Below are 25,866 nucleotides of genomic sequence, written 5' to 3'. Positions count from 1 at the left end.
ATAAAAGAATGTAGCCAACGCATTTTGGATTTCGAATTCTGTCCTCAACTGATTTCGGTTCGCAGTGATGGCTGCTTTTATTACTAAAACACCAGATCTTTTTGCTAAATATTGATTTAGCCAATTTCGCCATGCAATTGCCACAATTAAAACGTGTGCACATTTCGTTAATTGTTTATCTACTTTTCGAGCGTCAAACTTCCGAATTATTTGCTTAGCTTGAAGAAAGTTAACAATGATTTTGCTAGCTTCTCATTGGGACAACTGTTTTATTGTCTAATCTGGAAAACAGTCTAGAACATAAGACAAATATATTTAAAAAACAAAAAAGTCGCCAAAAAAGTACGTCTTTCTCATAAGGCAAAGCTGCGCAAATAAATACAAATTAGCTCCAACTGCAAAGTTTCCTAAAAAAAAAACAAATTGTGGGCTCTTTTCAGAAAGTGAAAGAAGTATATTGGTTTTGTGCTTAACACTTGAAACATATACTCAAATATTCCTGCGTGAGATAAAGTTAGAAGACATTATATGGCTGCACCCGTAGGTGGCATTTCAAATCCCGAAACTCTATACATTCTCCAGTTTGCACTAAAGTGACCAAATAGATATTAAAACTACCTTAGAGTCCCTGCAAAAATCAACTCAACTACATTTTGGCACACCGAAAGAGTGTTACAAAGTCGGTTGCACCCGACTCCAGTTTTCGCACTTTATATACCCTAAACCTATTGAAAACATGTAAAAGAGTATAATGGTTTTTGTAAATGTAAGTAACAGGCGGAAAGAAGCATCTCCGAGACAATAAAATATATACATTCTTGGTCAATAGTCGATTCGATCTAGCTATGTCCGTCTGTCTGTCCATCCGTATTTAGGTCTGTCTGGCCGAATGTAGGCACACGTCCAACTCAGAAGCTATTATAGCTTCAGAAATTTGATATTTTGAACGTAGGTCCTTCTAGTGCTCGCACAGCACGAGTTAATTTCCGATCATCAAAAACTTTCGCCGTTTCCAAGCAATCGATATAAATAGATATCAATACCCTTATTTTCCGAGAATATATATGTTATTTTAGGCTTTAGGAGCTAAAGTGACAAAATTCGCCTTGTAGCTAATTATTTAGTATGTACAGATCAAGTATATTGCAGCTCGGAGTTGGGATCAGCATATTTTATAGTCGGGAACACCCGTCTAAAGCATTCTTACTTGTTGTGAAGTGTATGATAACCATGTTTGCATTGGGAGCTATAATTAAGCTGTGTTTGGCAATGGGATACAATGTGCTTACCAATTACTCCTCTGGGCTTTTATGAATCAAATCATGTGCAAGCATAAATGGTTCAAAAGTAATCAGAGCCTAATGACTGATCAACGCATAGCCGAAACTCTAATAGCTACGAGCTGAAATTTTACTATAGTTACCATATGTGGAGTATATGCACTCTATTGCGGGGTTTTGGGAATTTCCAGCCGCAAGTGTGAATCGGGCAATCCCGACTAAAGTACTCTAACTTGTTTATTCTAAACCAACATATTTTATTTTGGAAAATACGTATAATTCTAAATTCTAAATATTTACTGTGGTCACCTCGTGTGAAATTTGGCAAATTCCACCTGCAAGTGTGGAAAAATCGCGGAAAACTATTGCATGAAACTTTTGTGTTAGCCATGCGATCGTCTTAAGGACGTTTTTAAGGACATTTAACTTGCTTCACTCTTTTCGTAAGATCCACTCCTAAAGGGTGGAAAATGGGGGTCAAAATAAGAAGTTTCAAATTTCGTTCGATCGGCTTTGAACCTTTTTTAAAAACTCAGCAAAAATTCTCAATGTATACATTTTTCATTTTTTTGTCCCGGACAAATTTGTTTTAAATCAAGGGTCTTAATTTATTCACGCTGGTGCGTTCTGTTAGAAATGCCCTTTTAAAATAATTAATAAACATTGTTTAATTTGTTTATATTCATTATCAGTCTTCTTGTCTGCAAAGATAAGTAGGCCAAATTTGTATATATCGTTTTGGTATATGGTCGTAATTGCTGATTGACGTCATAAAAGCATTTTAGAACATACAAACCCCTACGTAATCAATTGAGTGTAGGCGTAGTAACCAAGTGATCTGCGTGGCGCAGCGAATATTGTCAAAAATTATAGAAATGTATACAAACATATCTGATAAGCGGCCAACCATGCCGTGCGTATCTTATCAAAGATTCAAATTCATGTTGTATGCCATGTAAGTGCAGTTGCTAAATATAATTCCGCACAGAACCCAAGAGAAATGCTGCCCACTCAAATATTATGCACATAGAAATCCATACGCCTCCGAACCGAGGCAAACCAGCCCAACCCCAAGCCAAGTGAAGCCAATAGGACCATCTCAAGAGTGGCCAAGGGTCGTCCCCCCGACTGCTGTGTCCGTCCTCTTATTACTGGGATTGCCTTTTGCCAAGGACATCGGCAGTTTGTGCCTTGGCTGCCCGCTAGGCAAGCAATCGCAGTTTTAATAACCTCTACACGAGATGAGTGCGGGGGAGGGGGGAACGGCCGGGCGGGATGTAGCCTTACACATGCTACATACGTTTATTTTGGTTGAGTTTCCCTCAACAGGCAGAGAATTAAATGACATTTTTGTTTTCCTTTTTCCCAAGTGACAAATAAAAATCCATTATGCCATTAGAAGGAGTAGCATCTATCAAAAATAGCAAGTCAATCTTTTAATGGCTTACTTAAGTACATAATATTTGATATTTATTTAGAAATTATTGGGAAAATATGACAAACATGTAAATCATAGCAAATTACGTATTTATATTTTTTGTAAATCACATTCACATTCAACTTACCTTGGAGAATTTAGAAAGGTAGGCGCTGGTAATTTATTTTATTATAGTTTGAGTGAATGAGCACTAAAACAAGTTATTGTTATTGATTGTAAATGCAAATTGAACGTCCGCGGAGCATAATTGTTTAGCAACTGCTGTAAAGCTATTTCAATTTCGTCTCGTTCTAAAACTCACAAATTTGATTTATACACCGAAACAAATGCACTTTTCTGCCACAATAAATTGAGAATGTTTTGAAATTTTTAAAAAATTCTATTTGTATTCGAGTGGTAAACAAATAAAGTTGCTCGATGCACAAATGAAATGGTAGCAACATCTACCGCTCAGCGTGCCAGATTCCAACTGCTTGCCACAAAGCCAGGATATATAATGGTAGCCGATACGCCATAGAATGCTGCCATATGCTAGGAATGTTGTCACCATCGTTCGTGTTGCTCGCAAAAAGCTCCTCGGGGCAACAAAGCCTTCGCGTGGCGCTAAGTCGGCAAAAAGCTTTCGACTGTTATCAGTCAGAGATTAGGGGCGCCTTCGTGTTGCGTTCATTGTGTTGATAACGTGGCTGGCCGGTAATTGTCTCGACTGTCTATGCAGCAATCAGCATTAGGGGTTAAATTTGGATTGACGTCCATCCCGAAGGCATTTGCCTTGTGGCAGCTTTCGCTTTGACGCCCAGCCCCAAAGAGCGCGCTACAGTCGCTGTCCATTCTGCCCAACCCCCTTTTCGATAACCTGTTGCAGGTGCTCTTTGTTCCCAATCAATCTTTGCTGCCCCTCTATGGGGAAACACAAAAGATATCTTGGTTAGTTATTTAACATATTTTTATTAAAACTTCTCTTATGGATGTTCTTACAAGTTTAACATTAAATGCTAAATTAGCCCCTCTCGCACAACTAAGGCACATTCGAAATATGTTTCAGTTGCCAAACACGAACAAAGTCAAATGATAAAAAAAACTGATACCTTAGAATGTGCATAAGTTAGCTTTAATCAGCTTAAAAACAATCAAAGACAGTCGCACAGGTCCATAAACTAAACGTAATTAAGGTAGTTCAAGTGGCGAGTACTTAGGTAGATAATTAAACGAAAGGTTTTACACATATAAATACTGGGATTGAGATAGGATCAGATCTACAAGGGTTTAAAATTATAAATCAATAATTAACGGGTACATGCTTGCTTTAACTTTAACATTCGTGTATTTTGTTGGGTTTGGTGAGGATTTTTGGCTCTTAACTAGGGACTTACAAGTAGTTCATAACTAGACAACATTTTAAAACGTACAGTTAGCAGGAATATAACATTAACACTAATATAGGCCGCAGTTATACACATCTACTATCATTAATGGCTGTCTTACGAACGGGATCTCTTAACAATCTAATATTTTGAGCACGCTTCCATTATTCAATTGCATTTACTAATGATGTCGCGAATGCACGCGCTTTGCTTTTTGTGTTGTTGTCGGCCAGTCCAGACTTGTCAGCGAGGGCAGGGCGCTTTCATTCTTATTGTTGTTGTTATTATTGTTGTTATTATTATTAAGAAGGGCTGGTGTCTGCAAGGTGTAGTCGTGGGCTAGCACGATGGGCTGTAAGCTGCTGAAGTTCACAGCTGGTGCGAGGGACGGGGAGGCGGGCGCATAACTCAAACGTCCTATGTTATTTGAGCTGGTGGGCGAGTTGCTGTTCAAGTTAGCAGCATTCTGATGTGCCACGGGCCGTGGAGACGTCGGCACATTAAGATTGAGACACGGGCCAGCTCTGCAAGGAAAAGGGCATCAGTAAGTGTGTGTAAAAAGCAAACAGTGCAGTAGAGTGAAAGAGCCAATAACTGTGGAAAGATACTGCAAAGTGAGATCAACAGGAAAGAAAATCTAAATACTTTGAATTTTAAATGTTGCAACGAATTGCTGATGCTATAACAACTTTTTGGTGTTAAGTGAAAAGGAGAGTGCTATCAAATTGTATGCAGGTAGAGCAGACCTCTGGGTAACTATTTATGGGCGGAATCGCCTTTGCTCAACTTGACTCTCATATTGACTGCCACTAGGGGCAGCTTAGCGCTACACGGGAGAAAACAATGAGAGCAATGGCTTAGCTTATGATCAAGAATAACAAATCTCCGTTAGGTTCTCCATGATTCATGATTCTGCTCACCTTTGCTGCGTTATGGTAAACACCGATTTGCTCACAATCCGTTTGCCGGTGTGCCAAATGCGGCCAATGTACTTGATGCGCTGTATGGCGATAATGGCCAGTGCGACAGTCCTGAAAGCAAATGCACATTAATAATGGAACTAGCTACATTTTGTATGCATCTTACTTGAAGAGTTTCTTTTTGGGGAGCCGCTGCTGGTTCGGTTTGCCACCGGCCATGTTTTGCAGGGCCAGTTGCTCACTCGCCTGGTAGCTCTCCAGCGTAAGCTTGAGGTAACGCTTCTGATAAACGAGTGCTTTGCGATGACTCTCGACTCGCAGATATCGGCCCAGCAGCTGTCGGCAGCGATCCTCGAGCTCACTGACGTGTGCGGTACCATTGCCGCCGAGCTCCTCGCACTTCTTTTGCAGTGCAATGCGCTCGCCTACCAGGTACTGCACTGTTTCGGCCATCTGTCGATTCTCCTGTGTGTTCTCCGCCAGCAGTGTGTTGATCTCCTTCATCTTTTGCAGAAACTGTGCCGGCACTGTGTCCTCCGTGCTGTGGGCCAGCCGATCGTTGGCCTGAACCAAGGCCTCTGACAACTTCGACTCACGCTGTGCCGAGCGGGCCACATCGAAGCGCAGTTGGCTGATCTTCTGCTCTAGGTTTTCTTTAGTGGACTCAGCAGCCAGTAGCTTTGATTTAAGCTCGTGAATCTCTGCCTGAAGTTTGGCCTGCTCCTGGTGCTGTCGAGCTCGTGTGTTGGCGCGACGCGTCTCTGATTCTTGTAGTGTCACCATACGCGCCTCCAGACTCTCAATTTCATTGGCTTGCAATGTGAGGCGTTCGTTGAAATGCTCCAGCTCCATTTCGGCCGATTCCTTGTCGCGTGCCAGCTTATCCATCTCCTGCTTGAGCCGCTCACAATAGGCCACGCGTTCCTGGAGCTCCTTTTCATAGCGCTGGCGCTCACGCTCGCTGCTGCGTTGAGCATCCGCCGAGCGCTCCCTCTCCCGCTCGTTTTGGGCGGTCAGCAACTTTAGTTCGCTGCGCAGTCTGTCGCACAGCTCCGACTCGAAATCTGAGCGAGGTGATTTGCGCGGCGAGTCTGTGGGCGACTTCAATAGCATGCTGCTACGCCGACTCTCGGCCCGCTGCAGTGAGGTAAGCTGCGTTTGTAGCCTGTCGCACCGCTCGCGCTCCATATCTAGTTGTTTGTGTAGGTCGTCTTCGGCCTCCAGTACGGCTTCCAGGCGCTTACGCATTGCCTCGATGATTAGCACATCCTGTTCCTGTATTTCCTGCGAATGCTGTTTCTCGCCCAGAAGCTCTTTGCTCAGCGTCTCTGTCTGCTCCCGCTCCACGGCCAACTGAGCCCTGACTGCCTCTAGTTGATTTAGCAGCTCGCGTTCCCCGGTGTAGTTCTCGTCGTCAGTGCCGTGTCCGTTTGCATTTCCGGAGGCAGGATTGGCAGCAGTCTGCACTTCTTTTTGGTGCAACTTGTCCAAATTGTTTTCCTCTTCGCTTTCAATCGCTTTGAGTATATTCGAGTCGAGCTGCGCCGAGTAGTTGAGCTCTTTTTCCACTTGCTGTGCGATCTCATCTACCGAATACTGCTTGGAGCTTTGCTCGCTGTTCCTCAGTCGCTCCAGATCACGCTCCAAGGCGTGCACCTGTTGCTGCAGCTCCTCACTGCGCTGCTGTGCGGCCTGCAATGTTTCTGTCAGCTCTCGATTGCGCTCCGTCTTGGCCTTTATCTCTGCATTAAGTATCTCAACTTCACGCTTTCGGGCCGCTGCCGCATCCCGATGCTGTTGCTCGCATTGTGCATGCGCCGCACTCACTAAGTTCAGCTCTCTTCGCAGCGTTTCTCGATCGGCCGCTCCCTGGGCGGCAGTCTCCAGAATTTTGTCCTCCAGCGAATCTACGCGAAGCCTATATTTTTTCTCACTCTCCTCGTGGTCCCGAAGTAACTTTTGTTGCCTCTCCACCTGCTGCTTCTCATTGGAGAGTTGCTCCTGCAACTGTAAAAGATTCGACTCTAGTTCGGTTTTTTGTCGATGCTTCTCCTCTTCCAGTGCCGATAGCTTTTGCCTTAGCTGCTGCAGTTCCGGCGACGCCATCGCTTTGGGCAACTCAGGAGTCTGCATAAGCAGGCTGGGCGTCTTCATCTTGGAGTCCTCTGTTAAATTCGAGAAATTGATCTGTCGAGGCACCAAACCCGGTGTCAGGTCTCCGCTGTTTTGAGCGGTCACCCCGTGGGCATTGGGCACCTGGAAATAGTGTGGGTGCTCGAACGTGTTGACAGGATGGGCCATTACAAAGCCACTCAAGTCATCTGTGCGCTTGTACGTGAGATTCGCGACAGCTTCCTTTGAGGTTTCCTGCAAGAAATCGATTGTAATACAAATAACTGCACAGCAACCCTTCAGCACTCACCATTGTCTGATGCAGGAAGCCGCCCGCAGCTTCGGGCAGCTGAAGTGGCACATGGAGACTGCGATTCTCTGCCCGCCGTTCGACATCCGGCTCAGGAAATTCGGTAATCGAGCCAATATCGCTAAGTGTTCGAGCGCTGTGCTTAGCACTTGCATCATGCTTGCCGGCAGCCGGCGAGGAAGCCTGGCTGACATCCTTGGCCGCCTGCAACTCGCGCTCCTTTGCTTCTAATTGCGCCTGCAAATGGTCAATCTCGTCGTTCTTATCAGCCAGCATAGTTTCCATTAGGTCGGGCAGCGCTAGGCGATTCACCATTTCAGTGCGCATCGTCTCCTTGAGCTTTTGCAGCTCTTTGCCCTTCTGCTGCACATCCGCCTCCAAGCGTTCAACGAGACTGCGGTCCGGCTGAGCGCGTGCAGCGAGCTCTGCCTCAAGGCGAACTATTTCATCTTTGCTGCGCTGCAGCTGCTGCTGCATGGTGGCCATTTGTTTATCGCGCGCCGACAGCTGCTCGCCAAGATTGCGCACCTCGCTCTGAAGCTCGTGAACACGAGTGTTGAGATCGGAGGTGCCCGCTCGATGGAGTTGCTCGGCTCGCTGGCGCTGCTCTTCCAGACGCTTCTGTAGCGTCGAAATGCGATGTGTCTGCTCATCGATGCGACCCTGCAACGAGTCCCGCTCATGCTGCAATTCCTGCAAATGCAAATGCAAATGTAATGGTCAATTTTTGAGTACAACATCGTGTGGCAGTCAACGGCCGACCGCATCTGTCCCCACCCTGCCATAGCCACCCCCCCTCCTCCGCCCCTTGCGAACTTCAATTAAGATAAATTGAAAGCATTCAAATGATGCAGCACAGATGAGACTCGCACTTGTCTCTCCACAATATTTGTGTTTGTATTATTCCAAGCGGCTTTTAGTGTGCTGATGCGGGCATACTTTTCCCTCTGTTCCCTACCCATTCTGCCGAAACAAAGAAATGTATTCAAACAGCCCCTGTCCTTTAGACTCGAGTATTCGTCTTTCAACTAGGTTCTTGTGGCATGGCGCGTGCATATTGTAAACAATCAGGCGTTAGATTATAGATTGAACCAGGTGCGATAAAGGGGCCACAAGTGATTTATTTAGAAAAAAATATTTCGGCTTTTAGCTGATGGGAATGCACCTCTAAAAGTAGCACAAACCGGGTAAATGAATGAAGCTGACAGGGGATGACGGGTGCGCCTATTTTTGACAGAGCTTGTGCCATTTTCTAAACAGCTTTTTCCCATATAATGATGCACTAAATAACGTTAAACATAGACTAATATATATACAGGAAATTGTATGTACTGCAAGTACGATTTGCCTGTGTACTTTTCTAACCTTGTTATTATAATTCGTGTATGTATACTATGTGCAAGCAGAATTATGTATACAAATTTGTTTATGTATGCATATGTTTATTAACAAATGTTACGCATACCAATTGAGTTTCAATTGTGTGCCACTTGTCAACGCTTCTAAAAACGGGACTGTGTATTCAAATTCTTATAACTCACTCGAATTGGAACCATGTTGAAGTTGGGCGCATATTTTGAACGCAACAACATGCCACTTTGCCACTCTTTATTAATATTTATTAAGCAAATTTAATTAACTTATGATTTATCAATCATTTTAAAAGAATCCCGACAAATAAAACCCAAGTATCGCCATGTGCGACGCGGGAGACACTCGACAGGCAACTGAACGGGGCGAAACAGCGAACGATGCCGAACAACCGCAGAATTCAAATTTACAAATTTAGAATCTGATCATCCCACAATTCCCCACAAAACTGTAATTATAGCACAATCAATCAGAAACTGTGCGATTATAGCACAGTAAGGGAACACTCTAGATATAGCACAGTGCATCGCAAACTGTGGCGCCTCGTTAAACATACTTTTAAAATTATATTTCTTAAATGTTTCTACGGTTTAGGAATGATTAACAGAAGCATCTTATCCCACTGCTAAATAGCCGAAAAAGCTAATTTCGAGCATCTGAGGCGAGATTTATCTTATTGATTGAGTTTAGCGAAGACAACAACCAACATCTGATTTTTCACCAGAAAAGCTTTGCAGAATGATTTGTACTCACCACACAGGCACTGCGCATCTGGGTGACTTGCATTTCTAGATCACGTATGCGCTTGATTGCAGCCTCCTCGACCCGCGTATGCCTGTCCAGTTTCTCGACCACGCGCTGCACCCCCTCCACTGTCAGCGAGTGTTTGGGTGAGCCTTCGGTTGTGGGAGCTGCCGTTGACTGCTTGTTGCCACCGTGGACGGACACATCCTCTGTGGCGCTGAGGCTGCACGAGTTGGAGGTCGTGTTGGAGTTGTGCAGCGATTCCAGTGTCTTGGTCTTCTGATCCAAAGTTGTTTCAATAAAAAGCAGCTGCTCTGTCACCTGATTGAACACCATGCTTTGTTCGGCAGAGGGCAGTCCCTGCTGCAGCTTTTCCTCCAGCTGGCGGATGCGCGTCTGATAGCCCTCGCCTATGTCTGTCTTCAAGCTGTGCACCTCCTGTTGCAGCGCATCATTGGAGCACATTTGTACTTTGACATAATCCTCCAGCTGCTTAGCCTTCTCGTCCAGCACCTGCTCGTTTAGCGCCTTGGTCTGCACCTGTGTCTCCAGCTCGGAGATAATCTCGCGCAGTACAAAGATCTTGTCTATGGACGCCTTAAGTTCCACTTCCAATTTGTCCCCTTTGGCATTCGACTCGCACAGCTGTTGGCTCATCTCGCGCAATTGCGTCTCCAGCTGAGCATACTGTTGGGAGGAATATTCCATAATTATGTGAACAATATAATGTTTTCTTATAAGCTAATCAAGTGCGTGGGACTGGGCGTGGCAACTTACATGCTTCTCCTTCACTACCCTCAACTTAAATGTTTGTGGTGCATATCAATTTCAGGTGCAGTTAGGTTTTTTTTTAGGTATATTGGGAATAGATTAGATTGTTGTTATTATTATTATTGTTGTTATTGTGTGAGCATGCAAGGAGGTACGATTGGAATTGGAATAATTAATATTAACATTTATTGTTAGTGCATATCAAGGAAAAATATTGTGTGTGTAAAACATTTTGCAAACGGAAGAAAATTAAGTGACTCCCGCGCTACCAAATGATTGCTTTCTGCTGTATCTATAAATACATCGGCACATGCTTACGAAAGATACATTTAGTGTGCGTATATATCCGACAATCATGCTGCCCTTGACTTCGATATAAAAAACCAGATGGAATGTTCACCAGAGGGGGTACATTGGGCTTCCGATTGGCTTGTATTTTGAATAACGCACAACAGGTGCTTTTTATTTTTTGAGCAGTCAATTGTTTGCTTAAAAGTTTTATGAAGTACTCCAGACAAGTGAGATTTAGCCAATTTGTGTAATGTTTTGTGCATTTTTGTAAATAATAAGTAAAAATTTGTAACTATGCAGCGTGTAGTTTGTGTTAGGCATCGGTGCAAGGGAGGAAAAGGTAACTTAAAATATTCAAAAGAACTTTTGACCTATGCCAATATTGAAATCAAAATCACATTATAATATAACAAATAGTATCAGCATAATAGTCCAGAAGAAGAAATAGAACAAATCCATAGCAAACCAAACGAAACGAAAAAAACATTTAACCAATCCCAAATCATAAGTAGTATATCATAAGTAATATATGACTGAAAGACCCTTGATATGAGGGCACTCACCTCCTCAGAGGCATTGGCAAAAGAGCTGCGCTCTTTTTCCTTGTCGCGCAGCTGCGATTTTAAGTGCTCAATCTCGCGCTGAAACTCATCGCGTTCCTGTTCGCGCTCGGCGGCCTGCTCTTCCAGGAACTGCCGCGTGGCCTTTAGCTGTTTGTCGGCGGTATCGATCTGTTGTGGTGGTTTAGCATGGATGGGAGGTAATAACCTAAGCTTGTACTTTGCTTAAAACTAGACGCGCTCAACGGGTAATCTACTGATCATGCGTTAGGCACTCAACAACATGACAGGGATCGGTAGTTATGACAAGTGTCTACAGTGGAACTCACCTGTGACTGCAGATCCTCGCGGTCCTTCTTGCCCGATTCGACCACCTTATCGCCCTCGCGGCAGAAGTCCTCTATCATCTGGAGCAATATAACTGTTGCATTGCCCTGCTCCTGCGACTGCTGTTGCGTGGGCGAGGTGAGCAAATGACGTGCCTTCTCCTGGAGTTGCACAAAGCTAGCCGACGACTGATCCAGTGCTTGCGGGCTCTTAATGTCGCCAAGGCCGTAGCCCTCGGCATAATCGGTATGGTTCAGCGAGTTCAACTGCGACAGCTGATCGCGCAGCGCCTGCAGCTCCTGACCCAACTCGGCATTACGATCTATTGTATGCGTTAGCTGCTGCTGCAGATTCTGTCGATCCGTTTCCGATTTGACCAGGCGATTCTTTAGCTCCACTAGCTGAAAACTGAGCTCGGAGGCGTTGCCCGCATTTTGCTGCAGATCAAGCGGCAGCGAGCTGAGCGGCTTGATCATCTGCGCGCCATTGCTGCTCTTGCGCTGATGTGCCACGCCCAGATGCTGATCATTCAGCGAGCTGGTGCGCAGTAGCTCATGGAGCAGCTGCTGCTGAGTTGGTGGCACTGGCGCTGTTGTTTTCAGACCGTCCTCGGCTTCGCAGCACAATTCGTGCTCCTGTTTCTCTGGCTCATCCTGTCGCTCCACAGACTCGTTGGCGCGCTGCCTATCCAAATCCTCGGACAGCTGCAGCAAGTAGGCGGCCTCCGATTTCAAGCGCTCTAGGCAATCGCCCAGATCAAAGTAATCGTTTTGATCATCGCTATTTTTGCTGTCGATGAACTGCAATAGACTGGGATCCTCAACCACCTCCAATAGACTGTGCACATCGGGCACCAGGCGCAGATGTTTTGTGTTGTTGAACGAACCCTGCAGCAAGGAGCTACTCAGCGTGTGCTCCACATCCTCGCCCCCTTCCTGGCTGCGACTCTGGGTTAGTATGCGCTGCATTTCCTCGGAGAGCGTCGCATTGAGGTCGCCCTCGCAATTGGCCACACATTTGGCCAGGCGAGAGAGCACGCTGCGGAAGCTCTTCGATAGTTGCCGCAATCCATCGCGCTCGTTAATAATGATCTCCAAGTCCCGTCCCGAATCGAACGTCAGATGCCGCTTGTTCTTGCGGTTGAGCTGTTTCTCATATTCCAATTTCATGCGCGACATCTGTGGATTAGTTTGTTGAGGGTTTTAATAGAGGGATATATTCTTATTAGAGATTTGAAGAACTCACCTCTTCGGCATGTTTTATATTCAACTGGGTTATCTCCAATTGACTCTTGGCCGTAAACTTCTCTCGTAACAGTATTAGTTCCTTGGGCCAATGTTGGTCGTCGACTGCGCTCTCCGACAACAAACTCTGCAAAAGCAATTTGGACAGGACATTAATAACGAAAACAAACTTGTACATAAACAAAATTAAACTGTGAAAGTCTGTTACACCAGTTGCTCGCATATTGGACACATATAAGACCAGATCAATGGATCGGTGGACAGGCAGTTCTTCGAAAGGCTGCATTTCATCGCAACAGGACATAAATATTTATTGTTTATAGTCATATCAAAGCAAAACATTTACATGTTCATGGCAGAGAAATGGTGTTAAACGTTTACGCTACACATTCTTCATTTTTGGTCTTACATCTGATCAGACAAGCAAGGAAAGTCGAGTGGGTGTCCGCCGCATTTTTGTTTATCATCATCGACAAGTCGCGACGTTGCCTCTGGAATGGCTCGATTGTAGTAGTGGGAGGGTGCAACATAAATCTCAATAAACATGCCACAATCTTGGAAAGGGAAAGGGCAAGTTGAAGAGCAGCAGCAGTGGCAGCTGCATCAAGTGGCAAATGTTTTTAAATTAAAGTGAAAAACTGAATTAAATTCAAATAAAAGTAATTTCAACTAGACCGAACATTTGCAGCTCTTAATGCCTTATCTCTGGCAATGGGGTCGTGCTCTAAGCTGATTAATATTTTCCAGAGAGTATCAGCTCTCTGATTAACTTATTTATTTACTTTGGGTTCCTCGCATACCTACTTTTCTCGTGTGGTTTGCTAAAAATGGCGCATTGAAAATATAAGTAAGAATCGGGAGTGCACGACTACAAGATACCCTTAGGTACATACGAAGAACATCATTTTATGTACAAAAACATAATGTGAAAGATGGAGAGGGAGATATAAAGAGAGAGAGAGATAGATGGATCGCGAGAGATAGAGATAGATGGATAGCGAGAGATAGATATAGATGGATAGCGAGGGGTGGAGATATATATATATATATAGAGAGAGCGAGAGAGATATATGGATAGCGAGAGATAGAGAAAGAGAGGGAGAGAGAGAGAAAGATAAAGAGAGAGAGAGAGAGAAAGATAAAGAGAGAGAGAGAGAGAAAGATAAAGAGAGAAAGAAAGAGAGAGACAACGATAAAGGGAGAGAGAGAAAGAGAAAGAGAGAGACAAAGATAGAGGGAGAGAGAGAGAGCGCGATAGAAAAGGTGCCACTGTTGCACCTAATACATTATCACGGAGCTTTACAAAGGAAAAGTACAATATGTAAAGGAAAGCACATTTTTATTTTCGTCCCATTTTAAAAATTGACATGCAACCACATGCATAAACTGCATAGCAGAAATAAGTATTTTTAGTTGGTTGCATAACTGACTGAAATAATAAATAGAAATAAAAACAACATGTGTGCAAAAGTGCATACGTCATAAATTCGTGTTAATAATTCATTTCGTTTTTATGCAAAAACAAAATAAACCTGCTCTGCATATGAGGTCCGAAAACCAACATGAGAAATTTGTATGTCCCGCCTTAATTGTTCCAGACGTAAACGTGTGAAAATGCATATTCCATTAATATGCCTTAAACAACTGGGATAAATATATATTTGTTTCGTGTAACCATTGAAATTAAGTTTGAAATAAATGGGGATTACTTTTTGGGAAATGTATGTAACACGCGAAAGGAAGCATCTCCCCATAAAGTGAAAATATGCTTGATCAACATCAATAACTGTGCCGATCTTATGATTTCCTTCTATATTCCACCTCTATCTCAGAGACTATGGAAGCAAGATGCTTCAAGTTTGAAATGCTCCTATTGTCCAAGCCCATCAAACTTATTTCAAATATTAGATAGTTCCCAAATCTATAAGTAACGATTTTCAGAATAGGTTTTCTTTTTGCCTTTCTCGGAGCTTATAAAAGCTGCAGGTATTATACAGATCCAGAAAATATATAATGTTATTAAAATAGTTTTTAATCATTAATAATATCATTGTCAAATGCCAAATACGTTGTTACCATCAATATTTTTTGTAAGCAACAAAAGTTGTGCGTATGTTTGCAAAATTTGTGAGATGTATTCCTCATCTTTATGCAAACTTTTCTACAACAGGGCGTGTTGCCTGAGGATCTTATTTGTATGCCTCCAAAATCAAAGTAACGCAATCTACATTTATTTGAATTGAAACTACAAAGCTATTGATATGTGCATATAAATTCGGTTAAATTTGTGATATATTTGCAAAGTAAAAGACTCCCCCAATTTATTTGCTGTTGACGTTCAGAAGCAAGGCCAAAAGGCTATAAGCTTGGTTCATGGTCTGTAATAAAGTAGTATTAGTAGGTAAAACCAAGTCTAACGAATGAAAGTGATCGGTACCTTGGTGAAAAGTGGGAGACCCACTTCAAAAAAGCCGCCGGCTTTAAGTGCCATTGGGCGATTCAAGTAGATCAAAAAGCAGAGTATTAGACGACGCATACGTTTCGACATGTCCGGCCACTGGCAACTGTAGAGCGCGTTGGGCAACTGATCTGCGTTGTGGGTAATTTCGTTGCCATAAATGCTGGGCAAAAAGATTTGCATGATCATTGAGAACAAATACTGCGTCATAGCCGTGAACAGGCCCGGAGACTGCAGTACATTAAGCTGGCAAGGAACGAACAAATTCAATATCAACACATGACCACGACGTAGCCTGCTCACTTACCATCTGCAAGCGGTAGATGGAGAGACACAGTATTACAGCGCTCAGCAAGATCTGGATGAGAGTGCTCTTCGAAATGAAGATCTGGACCTTCTTGGCGTGGCTCTTGACGCGTCTGTGGAGCGCAATCACCTCCACGAGCTGTGCGACCAGCTGGCGCTCAGAGTTCCCGTGCCCTGCGGGAGCCAGTGCAGCCATGCGCATGCCCAGCAATTGGAGGCACAGCGAGACATACAGCATAAGGTAGCAGTTAAGCAGATCCATTGTTATGTTGCAGATACACGTAAATGGCACAGCGAAGAGTTCATAGGCGAAAAGGTACCAAAACTTGGCCGGGTGCTGCCAGTCAAAGGGCACCCACACCCAAAACGGCAGCTCATTGGGATAGTTGACCGCCGACGATATTAAGATGCACGGCACCACGCCGAGACTGCAGACGTAGTACAACAGAACGACTTTGGAGAACCTGCGCTGTTCATGCTCCCACATATCGCGCTCCGGCCCAGCTCGGACTTCAAACTGCTGGCTAGCGCTCCATTCCTGAAGCAGCTCGCGGGCAATGTGAGCGTGACGCCAGTTATTGAAAATCTTAGACACCAGCCCCGTCATTGTCAGCGTGATGAAAAGCACGTCGGTGCAGTGCTCGAAATCGTCGCTTCCCAAAGCCTCGATCCACATCATGGCCGTGAAGGTAAAGGTCAAAACGAAATGAATCGCAAGTGGCTGAAAGCGTTTGCATCCGGAGATCCATTTCGTGGATCGGGATGAGCCATGGCTAGGCCAAAGTCCACAAAACCCAAGAATGCGCACCAAAATCCGCGAACCTTTTATGTTGTCAGAACTCATGGCCCTTGTATACTTGGATTGAGTGTCCAGAAAAATGGGCTTATATAGACAGCGCCTGCTGCTAATTGGCTTGCCAATTGCTTCATTTTGTGGGCGTGTAAGCCATTCAATTAAAAATCAATTAGAAAATTTAGTTAATGAGAAAATCGATATCAGTATCAGTTGGTTGGAGCAGCACCAGTGCACTTCGTTCAAGAGATGCGAGTGCACATGCAGAATGCGTACTCCGAGCCGAGTGTCGCATTATAAATAGAACAACTTTCCAAAATAGGCACCAACTGAAAACCAAATTTTTGCGCCTTAACCGAAAATAACATCACACGCTGGGACTGCCTGACAGAGGAATAGTGTTTATGGTTTTGGAAAAGGGCAACGACTTTTCCTAGTTTTGGAGCACGTCAAAAAACAAAAGTGTTTACCATGTGCCTCAGAGATCTTTGTGATTGGGACTCTTACTGAGAAGTTTGGGATCGATCAGAATATACATTATACATTTGTACACATTCACTTATGCTCTGTATTTTGATATATTTTTACACTCTGTTCCCAAAAGTTAGAAGGCGCATATTGGTTTTGTTTAATGCTTGGCTTGTCGATCTGTCTGTATTACTATTTTCTTGGAACTCTTACTGAGAACTTAGGAATCGATTAGAATATACATTATACATTCGTACACATTCATGTGCTATATTTTGACTCCCTGTTCCCAAAATTTAAAAAGAGCATATTGGTTTTGTTCAATGCTTGGCTTGCTGCTTACCGATCTGTCTGTAAGACCGCAATTTTATGCAAGCTGACAGACCCAGAACCTAAAATATATATTCGTGCATAACCATTGTACAATTTTGTTTGGCTACAAGAAAGCGAAAACGCTTCCACACTTTTAATGCTAAATAAATATATCGAAGCACGCCCATCTCCGTCTTGCAAATTTCAAAAGTCAATATATTCTAGTCAAAGTTTAAAAGTTAATGCTTTTTGGTATGTTAAGAGAGAATTGCTGAGTCGTTTGTATCCGACTGCAAGATTTTTCATGTTTCTTATTAATATACAGTTAGTTTATTCTGAACAAGGAGAATCCGGGTTTGTTTAAATAACTTTCATCATTTCTAATTTTAATAATAATAATTTATATGCTCTTACTTTTTTAGTAGCTCTTTCAAATCCAAAAATCCCTTTAATATGCATGTATGTATGCTACTTTTTTTTTAAAGACGCCAACCATAAAACCGTTAAATTTGAATTGTAGTTGGTTCTCGCGAATTCACTCACAAATTTGATTTAATAATTGAATGTTTGACTGTTCATACACATGTATGTATATACATATGTATTTATTTGAAGACTACATGCATACGCACACACAGTTATTCAGATGTCATAGCACTTAAGCACCATAGCAATTCAATTTTCAATTCTATGTATGTACACAGATTTGTCTGTGTATGTGTTGTGCTATAGTTGGTTTATCTTTTTTTTTGTATTTAGTTATTCACTTTATATGAAGATATTATAAACACACATGTTTTTATGCTAATTCACTTATGCACATATGTATTTATATATATGTATATTTATGTCCACTTCTGTTCGCGTATTTACATATACATTTGTATCTATAATTCGCCACCTCGTTCACACAACGCGATTTAACATACGTACGCCTTGAAGTAACGGAAAAGACTGAGCAGGCGCTTCACGCAAACAGGCCTTTTAATAAAGATCGGCACGGTCGAACAAGAGCGGAAGAGAGAGTGAGAGTATTTGCTTTGTGTGGGCAAAGCAGTGCACGCTGCACTGCTTGCCCGCACTGGTGTGCTTGTTGCGTGTTGAGATTAATTTAAATTTATGTTCGTTAATTTTGGACAGTGAGCTCCGCACTGTTATTGCACTTACATGCATACGTATGTGTATATAAATATGTATGTGCATATGCACGCGTGTAATTGCACTCGTTTGTCGACACTTCTAACTATATGTACCAATAACTCGGCGGAGTTAATTAATTCTAAGCTGGACTACCCTTCGCACTTCCGGCCGGGCTTTATTAGGCTGGGACAAACTTTCGTTTATGTGAAGTGGTTGCATTGCCAGACGCTTGTTTATGAATATTTCAACGAGAAGCACATGTTTAGTTTGTACGATAAATTGGCATATACACACATACATACGCAGGTTCTGAAAACATACAAGTTATACGCATATATATGTATGTATGCATCCTACTGAAAAATGTCTGCTAAATTTTGTTGGCAAACAAACAAATACCACACATACATACGTATGTGTGTATATATGAATGTGCACAATGTAAATAAAAATATATTTTTTTGTTAGAACATATTTGTGACACACATTTAGTTGTCCTCAATTTGCTTCTACATAAATGAGACCCTACTTGAAACTCTTGTTAAGATTCTACTGTTCCGATGACAAACTCTTTCGAATCTTTCTTTTCTTTCTCACTTGTCGCCATAAATCCGCTTCCGAACATTGTGGCTGGAAGTGGAGTCGGGGAAGGGCTGACACACGTCCACATTCGACTGGGATCGTTGACATTGGCCTTAAAATAGCTGCTCCAAGAACAGATTTATTTCAATTACGAACCAGTTGCAAGAAAAGGGAAAAGGAAATTGTTTTTGTTGTTTAATGATCACATCGTGTCAGCTAACTGAAATGATCTTTGCCTAACTATAGTATCTATGTGCCATTTGTGGGGCCACACGTACAGTTGAAGAACTCCGCAGGAAAATTTATTACGTTTCGCTTCGGTTCTTCTTTTTGGCGACCTGACAAAATTTTGCACGATTTTCGCGCGGTGCGTGAAATTTCATTGAACGAGTGAGTGGACGGAAATAATTTTGGTTACGAGAATTACAGACGGCGGAGCTTGGTGAATCACACGCAGCATGCAAAACATGCACGGATGTGCGGCAAGTAGTAAAGTTGTCAAATAACAGCGATGAAGAGGCAGCCATAACCACATGCATGTGCGCTCCACGCTCCACACCTCACCTGTATCTGCTGCTCTAGCTCGGTGGCAATGTCCTGGCGTGCCAGCGCCAGCTGCTCCTGCAGCCGTCGCTCGTACTCCTCAATGATGCGCTGTATCACCTGCGATTCGTTATTCAGGTTCAGCTCATCCTCGTCGATAATGATCAGCGAACTGTTTGGATTTTGAGCAGGCGTTGTTGGCCCCACATCCAATGTATCTTGGCTGGCTTTTTGGCAGGTAGGCGGTGAATTGTGGGTTGGCTGTGTGCAGGTTAGTTGCGGCCGTGCCAGGTAGTTACAGTTTGGTTTAGTTGTTTATTGGGTTATAAAAGTAAAGAAACAAGAAAGAACATGCAGTTAGCAGCTGGTCAATTGACGGGCTCAGGTAATCACATATATTGTATATGAGATTCAAAAAGTTAATCACTTTTGAAGCTTTGTGTTAGTTTCATACAAAGACATTAGCATGCAAAAATGTAGGTGAAAACTTACCAAATAGTCATCATCTGCTTGACGACGCTCGTAGAATCTCAGACGTTCCGTCAGTTTGCGCACCTGGTCGGCGTGGGAACGCTTCAGTTCATGAATGTGCGTTTGATAGAATATTTTGAGGTCCGCAATTTCCTGCGATATCTGAAAATATATTCAATTACAATTTCATTTTTGGTTTTAACTGCATGTTCTGCTCACATTGTCTTTAGTTTCCTTTAAAGTGGGCGCTGTTTCGCCCAGGGAATCCAGTCCACTGGGCGTTATTTGGCGGTGGCTGGGACTGAGCAGCAGCTCGGCGCGTTTACGCTTGCGCGGAGACGGCTCCTTTGAGGCGGCTTCCTCGGGCAACTGCTCTGCTTCCGAACACTCGGAGGAGCTGTCGCCGCCTGCCAGATGCTGGGACTTATGCGAGAATACATCATCAGAAAACTGTTTCTCTAGGTCGGCACAACGGCCCTCAAAGTATTTGCGCAGTTCCTCCATTTGTTTAGTGTGTGCCACATGCTGGGCCTGCTCGCTTGCCAATTTCTCGTTCTCCCACTGATCACGGCTGATCTTGATCTCTTGCGCGCACTGATCCCGGCACTGCGCCAACTGCTGCGCTAGATAGTCGTCAAATTTACGCTGCACCAAAAGAAACGGTCGCAGCTCGCCGGGCAGCAGACATTTTTGGAACTGTTCGATTTGCTTGCTGAAAGCTGGCGGCCACTCAGGAGGCAACGGCTCCACGCCCAGGTCATCGATTGGCACCGAAAGCTGCCGCTCACGTGAGCTGCGGGATCCACGATCCTCGTGGTCGGTGAGAAAGTTACGTTCCAGATCGTCGTCGCTTTCGCTGATCAGATCCATGGATATTTCGGAGATGCGCTGTCCGGCATTGGCCTGCTGGTCAGGCCAACCGCTCCGTTTGACTGTGTCGATGGCATCATGCAGCTGCCTGCGTAAGGCTTGCACTTCCTCACCAAGCCTTTCTGAATCTGACTGCAGCTGGCTCCGGACATTTAAAGAGTGCTGCAGTGAATCCGTAAGCTTTGCGATTATTTCATCGCGCCGCGACAGCTCCACGTAGATGTCAAGTGTCTGTAGAGAAACGGGCATTAGTAGTTATTCGACATGGTCTATGTAATAGTGTCTTACCGGCGCACCGAACTCCTCTTGGAATGTGCGATACTCCGTTGAGTTAGTTACCAGCGAGCTGCTGTCCCGAGCGGATGCCGGACCCGCACTGGACTCACGACGCGCCGCTTCAAGTTGCAAATTCAAGGAGGCCAGGCAATTGTCTTTGGTCTCCAGCTGCGAATGCAGGTCTTGCACCTTGGCCTCCAGCTGCTTTAACATGTTCAAGCTCACAAAACTCGTATTGCTGCCTGGCCTGACTTCCTGTAATGTCTTTGACTCCTCCAGGGACAGAGATTTCGGCTCATCCGCTGTGGTGCTTATGGAAAGTAAGCGTTCACTCTCTTCGGTAATGTCCTCGAGCACATCTTTGCTGAACTCTGTCAGCGGCACACGTTCCATCTGTTTGAGCTCCACATTCCCAGCACTGCCGCCAGCCTCCTGTAAAGCTGGCGACTCCGTGGGCGAGCCTTTGGCCCCGCTATCAGAAAGCGTCTGCTGGGGCATGGCCATTAAACGAAGTTTCAACAGTTGCATTTCGCACTCCTCGTCCTCATCCTCGTCGTCATCGAGATCTGAAGTAATCAGATCCAGTGGCTCCGGTTGCAGATGCAGCGTTTCCAGGATCTTGGCGGATTTGTGCTCGACTATTTGAGGCATTTGTATTTGTGGCAGATTCAAGTGCTCCACAGCATGTGCTTCTGGTGTTTTAGCCCGATCTAAATCGGTAACCATTTCCAGTTTTTGCGATGCACTCAGCAGCGAGTGGCTGGCGGCTGCTTCTTCCGCATCGTAGGTTATTTCTATAGACTCATTAGTGGCTACGATTTCCTCCATCGAGTGATCCTGTTCGCTAGGTGCCTCGGCATCTATTTCTAGCTCACTCTCCTCCAGCTTCGACTCATGGTCGGCAGTCTCCGACATAGCAGATGCCATTGTACTGGCATGTTCCTGCTCAGCTAAGCTTTTGGCATCTAATGCCGATTCCGTTGTCGGTTGCGGCTCATCTACAAAGTCAGAGACATCGTCTGTGGTGCTTTGATTGCTAAGACTCTCCCCTTCATCCTGTCCATGGGACGCCGCATCTACGTCATCCTCGTGACGGGAGTGCACCGGCTTACGCTGCTCCAACGGAAGGCTAATGTCAAAGTCATCATCATCGTCCGTCGTGGTTGCTTGATCTTTCGGGCTGCTTGGCTCAACATGATCATCATCACTTTCCTCTTCGTCCACCAGAAAATGCTGGGCCAGCTGCCCACCAGACAGTTGAGCATCATCAATACGGAACTTTGCAGCCTCTTCGTCGCTTTCGGATTTGGCACTTTGTTCTAATTGCGGGTCCTCGTGTTTAGTAGTGGCAGGAGCAAAGCCAGCTGCCTCGGAAAGCGAATCTATGTTCGTGTGCAGTTGCTCCTCCACCTCACTTATCTCAATCGCTTCCTCAATGTCCTCTTCTATGCTGCTGCTTGAGGTTGTTGTTGTGGTCACTGTGGCTATCCTTGGTGCCACATGGCCGCTGCTTGTTGCCTCACTTGTTGTTGTTGCCGCTGTGTGTTGCTGTTGCTCGGCCATGTCAATGGTAATGGAGCTTGTGGGCGGCTCGATGCTGAACGAAGAGATCGTGTTATCGTTCTCGGTGAGGCTCAGGTTGTTCTGCTGCCTTAGTAGCTCGGCAGTGTCTGTCGATGTGACCGCGTAGGGAGTGCTGCTCGAGCTGGTGACAGCTGTAAAGCTACTTCTGGAGATTATATATGTGTGCGTCGATGCGTTATCATCATCAGAGTTGGCGCCTGAGCTCTCAATATTATCGCATGCTGTTGGAGCACTCTCGGCAACATGTTGCTGTCGCTCGTGCTCTCTGTCTGCCGATTTATTGTGGATCTCCGATGCTTGAAAGACAAAATTCAATGTTGGTATAAACTCAACATCTACATTCTGTACGGTATAGTTGCAGCTGGCTGCCGCCGCCTGGCTATGTTGCTGCTGTCCAGCAGCGGGCTTTGGATTGGTGACTGGCTCCTCCGGCGCCGCCTCGATTGCCTTGTAGAACGCGCTGCCACTGCTCGTGCGGAGCAATGATGTGATCTGTAATAACACGATGTACCATTTGTTGTTAAAGGACTACCGAATGCACCAAAGATACTTTTTATACTATGAGATACATTAATTTGGTGCATGCAAAGCGCTAGATGTGTACGATTGGGATCTTAAATGTGCATCTTTCACAGATTTCTGCTTGGCCGACTTGGCAGTGTGACTTTTGGTCTGACGCCATAATAAAATCATTTCGGATTTCGTTTTCGTAATGATGTCACCTCATTTTCAACGCCAACAACGCGACAATGTTGTCACAACAACGGCACACGCATTGTCAGGATTATCGGGGTTACGCCACATATTAAACTTGCCCAAGAAACGACATGTAAAGATTAGTGCCTAAGAGCAACAGCAACGATCTGTGTGTTCAGAGATCGGCATTGATTGGGCAACATTTGCGTGCCAATCGCTGGCATCTCCAGCCAATTGACCCGCGCATCTGACACTAAACTCAAGTGTATATTAGCGGGCCGTGCGATGCCGCGGCATCTGGTCTGGCCCACGCTGCGGCAGCTGACTCAGGCGCTATTTGATGGATTGCAGCTGTGGCATTAGGTTGCCACTGGCTACCGGCCGCCCTTTTATAATTAGAATATCGTAGGCATTCTTAAATTTTGTAATAAACGCACAGATCACCGCCTGCAACTTATTAAAGTTGCAGATGGTTCGTTTATTTATATATGTTACGAGCATCGCCACTAATTAAAACGTTGTCCACTCGAGATATATCTGGGTGAGGTAACACGCCAATGTGTGTGAAACTGGCGGAGCATCCGCCATAAAGTCTGTGGCTGGAGATCCAATTAGACGATTATGTATATATTCGACATTAATTGAGATCGATGCGCTTATTGCTTTCGCAAACGTCTGCGCTCTGCTAGAGAATTACAAAATAAGTGCATGTGGGTCATGCAACAAACTGGGGCAATACGCATACCAAAGACTTGACTTATACGAGTCGCCGACGACTTGGACTCCTGTTGAACGTCCTTGAACTTGTCGGGCCACGCAAATTGATTTGGGTCCTTTAACAGTATCGGGATAACAGTTTTCGCCATCGCCATGGTTACATTAGTTCCCGATAAAAGTTTTGTTCCATGTGCGTGTCTCGCGAAATCGTAAGTTTTAGCCACATTCTATTCTTCCAGCTCCTGCCGCCGACTGGTTTTGATTGAGGAAATTTCATTTTATTCGCGGTTGCGGTAGTCTCTGAATTTGTTGGGGTGTGACACACATTCGGGTCGTAATAACCTATTGCCACTCCCCATAAATAGGGGCCATTGATGGGATCTGATTTTCTTACAACAAAAATGTATCGAATATTAACACGAATGTGTCAGCTAATCATTTGGCCTAACCCAAGCCCCATCTGTGTCTTGGGCGAGGCAGTTACTCGGCCCTCAGACTAAGGTAAACCCTAAGCTAAGAGTTTTGCCAACTACTCACATGTATTTTACTCATGGTTAAGGTCGCATTCAAGTTGAAGACCCGCGCAATTGAACTTTCTTGTCACTTTGTACTTTTTTTATAGATACAATTATTCATTTTGTGTTCCTTTTTTTTTCTACAACTTTACACACACGGTCGCGTCTTTTATCTAGCGATTCGAAGCGCGCTACCGACGACCGCCTGCAATGCAAGTTCTTTTATAAATAAAATACCACGCTCAGCACGGCTGACGGCTGGCGGAGGCGTCGCTCGATTCCCAATTCAAATCAGGCACTCTGTCAGAGGCGAGGTGCCTCGAGTCAATCCAAAGAAATCACAAGCAAGCGAGCAGAGAGCGCGCGCCTAACGTACAAAATTTGCAACGGTTCGAAGCGGTTCCGTGCACCGAATGCGCTCCCATTTCTTATTTATAAACAAAATGTGGAACGCAAACGCTTCTGTGGGCAACATGTTGGCGGCCAATGGGAACGAGAGCGCCATCAACATGCTGCCGCCGCCTGAAATTGGTTGATGGCGTTGGCGCTCAGTTGATAAGGCGCTAAATTTGAATGTTTATTTGATTTGGGCGATGCGAGCCCTTGGCTTGTTTAGCTTATTTGAGTGAAAGGTCAAAGACGCATTTAGCTTCCATTTGTTGAAAGCACGTGCAGATAAAGCGGTACGCTAAAAACCAGGGCTGCAAACTGAAAACTCGTTTTTTCGTTCCGGTCACGGTTCAAAGCATTGCCTCGTCTTCAGCTTTGGTTCGTGAACCTGCATTTTGAACCTGTAAACTCAAGTTTTGGTTCAAGCCTTGGTTCAATTCAATTTATATCATATTTATATAAAAACGTTTAATGATGCAAATTAGTATTTTAAGTTATAAACAAAATATGCAAAATCTGATTCAGCTCTGGTTAAGTTTTAGGTAGTCTTTATCAAGCGAAAATTGGCATTCCGTGCATAAATCGGGCTTGATAACATCTTAGCAACATTTTTTAGCTACATACCCAATCGTATATTGTATATAGATTCATGATGTCTCTGTTTGTCTCAGGCGGATCACAAATGATTCACTTGCTCGGATCGATTTTGGCCAAATTCATTATCAATGTCCACGCAATTGGCTCACACTTGGCCGCCAAAAATGTTTGAGGGAAACATTTGCGACTGTCAATTATGCATATTTATTTTTCTACAATTTTGTATAGATCCGTTTACTGGTTGCGCGGCTGCTGTTCTTGTTGCTTGATTTGAATTTGCTTTGAAAGCGTGCTGCGGTCTATTTCTGTTTTATTTGGTTCAGTTTAAACACAAACACACACGCACACGAACAGAGGTTATGTAGGAGAAAGATTTACGTAAAATTTGAACAGAACTGACTTTTCTAAACTAAAAA

General features: G+C 44.3%; 2 protein-coding genes and 1 long non-coding RNA gene across 8 annotated transcripts; 1 reads left to right on the top strand and 2 right to left on the bottom strand.

Moving 5' to 3' along the window:
• The first annotated feature begins 2,102 nt into the window (after positions 1–2,102).
• On the top strand, positions 2,103–2,690 carry LOC135432976 (uncharacterized). Its single transcript, XR_010437000.1, has 2 exons — positions 2,103–2,235; positions 2,311–2,690. It is a non-coding gene; the product is annotated as an uncharacterized LOC135432976 (long non-coding RNA).
• Positions 2,691–3,646: 956 nt separating this feature from the next.
• Positions 3,647–25,866, bottom strand: Plp (Pericentrin-like protein). 6 transcript variants are annotated; one of them, XM_064688950.1, is made up of 13 exons: positions 25,478–25,866; positions 20,964–23,027; positions 20,025–20,906; positions 19,827–19,967; positions 19,356–19,595; positions 12,734–12,859; positions 11,491–12,666; positions 11,165–11,332; positions 9,549–10,226; positions 7,425–8,117; positions 5,169–7,369; positions 5,003–5,113; positions 3,647–4,606 (listed from the first exon to the last, which is right to left on the bottom strand). In XM_064688950.1, the coding sequence occupies exons 1-13, from the start codon at positions 25,502–25,504 to the stop codon at positions 4,264–4,266; spliced, it is 8,850 nt and encodes a 2,949-aa protein (XP_064545020.1). In that variant the 5' UTR covers positions 25,505–25,866; the 3' UTR covers positions 3,647–4,263. The 6 variants fall into 6 exon arrangements, with proteins under 6 accessions (XP_064545020.1, XP_064545021.1, XP_064545022.1 ...); XM_064688951.1 differs by lacking the exon at positions 11,165–11,332; XM_064688952.1 differs by lacking the exon at positions 19,356–19,595.
• On the bottom strand, positions 14,988–16,362 carry Or71a (Odorant receptor 71a). The gene is made up of 3 exons (XM_064688850.1): positions 15,498–16,362; positions 15,170–15,436; positions 14,988–15,110 (listed from the first exon to the last, which is right to left on the bottom strand). Exons 1-3 carry the CDS (start codon positions 16,338–16,340, stop codon positions 15,054–15,056), a joined length of 1,167 nt encoding a protein of 388 aa, XP_064544920.1. The 5' UTR covers positions 16,341–16,362; the 3' UTR covers positions 14,988–15,053.

The sequence above is a fragment of the Drosophila montana genome, unplaced genomic scaffold (genome assembly GCF_035044405.1).
Source record: "Drosophila montana isolate Dmon_TW-CO22-7 unplaced genomic scaffold, ASM3504440v1 contig_3216_1, whole genome shotgun sequence".
Taxonomy (NCBI): Eukaryota; Metazoa; Arthropoda; class Insecta; order Diptera; family Drosophilidae; genus Drosophila; species Drosophila montana.
Note: the sequence above shows the minus strand (reverse complement) of the source record. Positions and strands in the feature narration are given on the sequence as shown.